Here is a 3,234-nt window from a genome sequence, read left to right on the forward strand (position 1 = left end):
AGCACCCCGCGGCCGCTGCTAAAAGCAATAAAGCCCAGGTTTTGTTCTGGAATAGGAAATGAAAAGCTCACAGCTCATCAGGGGTGCTATTTCAAGTTTCGGGAGAGGTTGGTCGCAGAGGTCACATCCGCCCCATACATATAAAGCTCTCTTAATAGTACTTTAACCATGGTGGTTCCATTCCTCCCCCCCCCCCCAAAAAAAAGAATCCTGGGAACTGTAGTTTGTTAAAGACGCTGGGAATGTAGCTCTGTGAGGAGTCACCTAACAACTCTCAGCCTCCTTGGAAAATTACTGTTCCCAAGCTTTTTTGAGAAAAGCCATGACTATTATAAGTGCTATATAGATTTAAGGTGTGGAGGGAGAGTCACGTAAGGTACTTACTGCTAGATATTTGCAAAACGAAATGAGGAAGGAGAAAATACAAAAAAATCATCGAAACCCTCCAGTGTCTTTTTAGAGCATTTCCTGCAGTCGAGTTAATATGCTGTAATGGTTAGACAGTCAGACTAAGACCTGGGAGACCAGAGTTCAGCCATTCACTGCTTCTCAATCTAACCTTCCTCACAAGGTTGGTGCGCAGGATTAAATGGGGCGGGGCAGAAGCATGTCCACCACCGTGAGCTCCTTGGGGGGAAAGATGGGGTGTAAATACAATACAAACAAATAAAATGCTTCCTCACAAGAAATATGGATGTCCCTGAAGAATAGCCTCTAACAAGCGAAGGGCAGTCCCTATTATGATTTATTATTATGTCTCAATTTCTCAGCCCAGACTGCTGCTAAAAGGCACCTAAAACGTGTTCGGAGACCCCTGGAGACTCTCTCGGGTGTCTCCCCCCCCCTCCCGCCTTTATAAGCCCTGCTAAGCAGAGAGCTGTTTGCACACTTATGCCAGGAAAGGGGTGGGATATTTGAGGAAGGAGTCCCAGAGTTACCACTGGGAATGCAATGGAGGGTCTCCTCCCTCCCTCTCTCCCCTCACCACCACCTCCCCAACTATGCTTACTTAGGCTAATGGAGGCCTTCCCATTCATCTGCCATTGCGCTGGGATACGGGGCAAACATTCCCCCGTGACCCTTGGCAGGCAGGTTCGCTCTTCAGGGCATCATTAAAAGCATCCCTGCGCTTGTCTGTGACATCCATTGAAAGGGCTTCTTCTCCCCACCCACCCCTCTCCTTGGTTCTACACACACACACACACACACACACACACACACACACACACTACAGGCCCAGTGTCCCTCCTTCCCTCCCTCCGCCACCCCTCCCCAGCTCTTTCCAGAGTGAAAATCCTTTGGTCGCGGCTGCAGATGGGGATGAAAAGGGTCTCTCCCCAGGTGGCTAAGAGGGGCTGTTGCCAAGAAGGAACTGGCGGCCTCATCTCTGGGGCAAGGGCTGCTTCGTCCCCGGCGGCAACTCGCCTCTGGCAAGGCTCCTGTGTCTCCGACAGCCTCGCCTGTCGCTTCGCATCAGCCTCGCCCCTTTGGCCAGCCTCCTCCAAGCCCTTAATCCGGTGATCCTCCGGGGTTATAAATATTAATGCCCACCACGAGCATCATCACCACCAGCAGCGCCTTCCCGTCGGGGCTATAAGCGTCAGAGGACGGCTCAAGTCACTATGACCTCCGCCACCACTAGTCCCAGCACATCCTCCACCTCCAGCGAATGGCCCCCTCACCACCACCACGAAGGAAGGCTGGGGACCCCATCCATGCTGGACCTGTTGGCCGATCTCAGCACCGAAGGGCTTCCCCGACTGGCGGCGGCCCCTTTGGATCTCTACGCATTCCCCTCCGGAGCTCCCTTTGGCCAAAGGTCTTCTACTGCCTCCGGAGGACTGCTCCGCATGGGTGAGGAAGACCCCGAGGTGGAAGAAGAAGACGAGGGGGAGGAGGGGGAGGAGGAAAGAGAACGGGGGCCAGATGGAGGGCTGAGGAGGGCCGCTTTCCTGGGCAGACCCAAGCGTAAGCGCCTCATCACGCACACCCAGCGCCAGGCGGCCAACGTGCGGGAGAGGAAGAGGATGTTCAACCTCAACGAAGCCTTCGACCAGCTGCGCAGGAAGGTGCCCACCTTCGCCTACGAGAAGCGCCTCTCCAGGATCGAGACGCTGCGCTTGGCTATCGTCTACATCTCCTTCATGACCGAGCTGCTGGAGGGCCGCGGGAGCAGCTAGGGCGAGGCGGGGGCGCCGTCCATCCAAGGATGGAGAGCACTCAGAAGCCCATAGCTGCGCGCTCCCAAGGCAGGCTGGAAGGCGGGAGAGAAGACGCAGGGAGACATTTCCTTCAGGCTGAAGGCAGCTCCTGAGTCGGTCTTCTCTAGAGAAGCTAAGGAGCGGGCGCACGTCGAGGCCATATAACTGGCACTCTTCAGTTATCACGGCTGACTTGCAACGAAGGACTCCTCTGCCGCTTCTTTTGGACGGGGGAGGAGATCTGATGGGATGATGCTGCAACTGACAAGGGAAAGGGGTCGTTTGGACCCCCAGTGGGCGACCTGACACGCTTTCTTCCCGAGAGTTGGGATCCCAGGGCCATTTGTTTTCAAAGGAGGGAGCCAGAAAAAAAAATTCTGAGGGGTTGGCGCAGAAGGGGCAATGTATATTTCTAGGTGGGTGAGAAAGGAAAATAGCAGCCTTTTAATTATAGAAGTGCAGAAATGGGGGACAAATGGGGATTAGCTCCATGTTTGTGGGGTTTCGCCCCTCTGGCGCAGCCCAACTGGGGGTGCGGTTCCAGGCAAGGAAGGGCGCACTGGACGAAAGTTGAAAAGACATGGAATAAAATCCAGGCGAGGTAGAAGAGGAGAGCGAGGGGGGAAATGCTAAGGGATGTGAAATCAGCAGGTAGCTTGGAACATTAATGGGAAGCTGAAAAGGGTTTTTGATTGAGTTTAGGGGATGCAATGGCTGTCGGAAGAAGAGAGTGGAGATGAGCAGATTGGGGGGCAAAGGCATTTCCAGTCACGGGCGTAGCGGGGGGGGGGAGAGAGAGGAGGGCCACTGCCCCCCTAGATCAAGTAAAACAATAAAAATACTTAACTAACTGACCAAACACGTTGGTTCGGCCCCCTTACCAAAGCCCTGCCTCTCTTAATAAAGTCCTGCCCCCCCCCCAAAAAAAAATCCTGGCTACGCCCATGCCTCCCGCGCCTCTCTCTCGCCCTCTTTCAGAATGCGGGTGGCGATGCACCTGCTTCCATTTCCTTGCTTTTCCATCTCGGCAAGG

At 54.4% G+C, this 3,234-nt stretch overlaps 1 protein-coding gene across 1 annotated transcript; it reads left to right on the forward strand.

The window, feature by feature from the left end:
• Window positions 1-1,578: 1,578 nt before the first annotated feature.
• Window positions 1,579-2,329, forward strand: FERD3L (Fer3 like bHLH transcription factor). The gene has a single exon (XM_083405642.1). It carries the CDS (start codon window positions 1,623-1,625, stop codon window positions 2,178-2,180), a length of 558 nt encoding a protein of 185 aa, XP_083261768.1. The 5' UTR covers window positions 1,579-1,622; the 3' UTR covers window positions 2,181-2,329.
• Window positions 2,330-3,234: the final 905 nt, after the last annotated feature.

Source organism: Podarcis tiliguerta (genome assembly GCF_965153285.1).
Source record: "Podarcis tiliguerta genome assembly, chromosome: 12".
NCBI lineage: Eukaryota > Metazoa > Chordata > Lepidosauria > Squamata > Lacertidae > Podarcis > Podarcis tiliguerta.

What these genes read in the sequence shown, in the direction of transcription:
- FERD3L (XM_083405642.1), top strand. Translation starts at nt 1,623, where the DNA reads ATGACCTCCGCCACCACTAGTCCCAGCACATCCTCCACCTCCAGCGAA.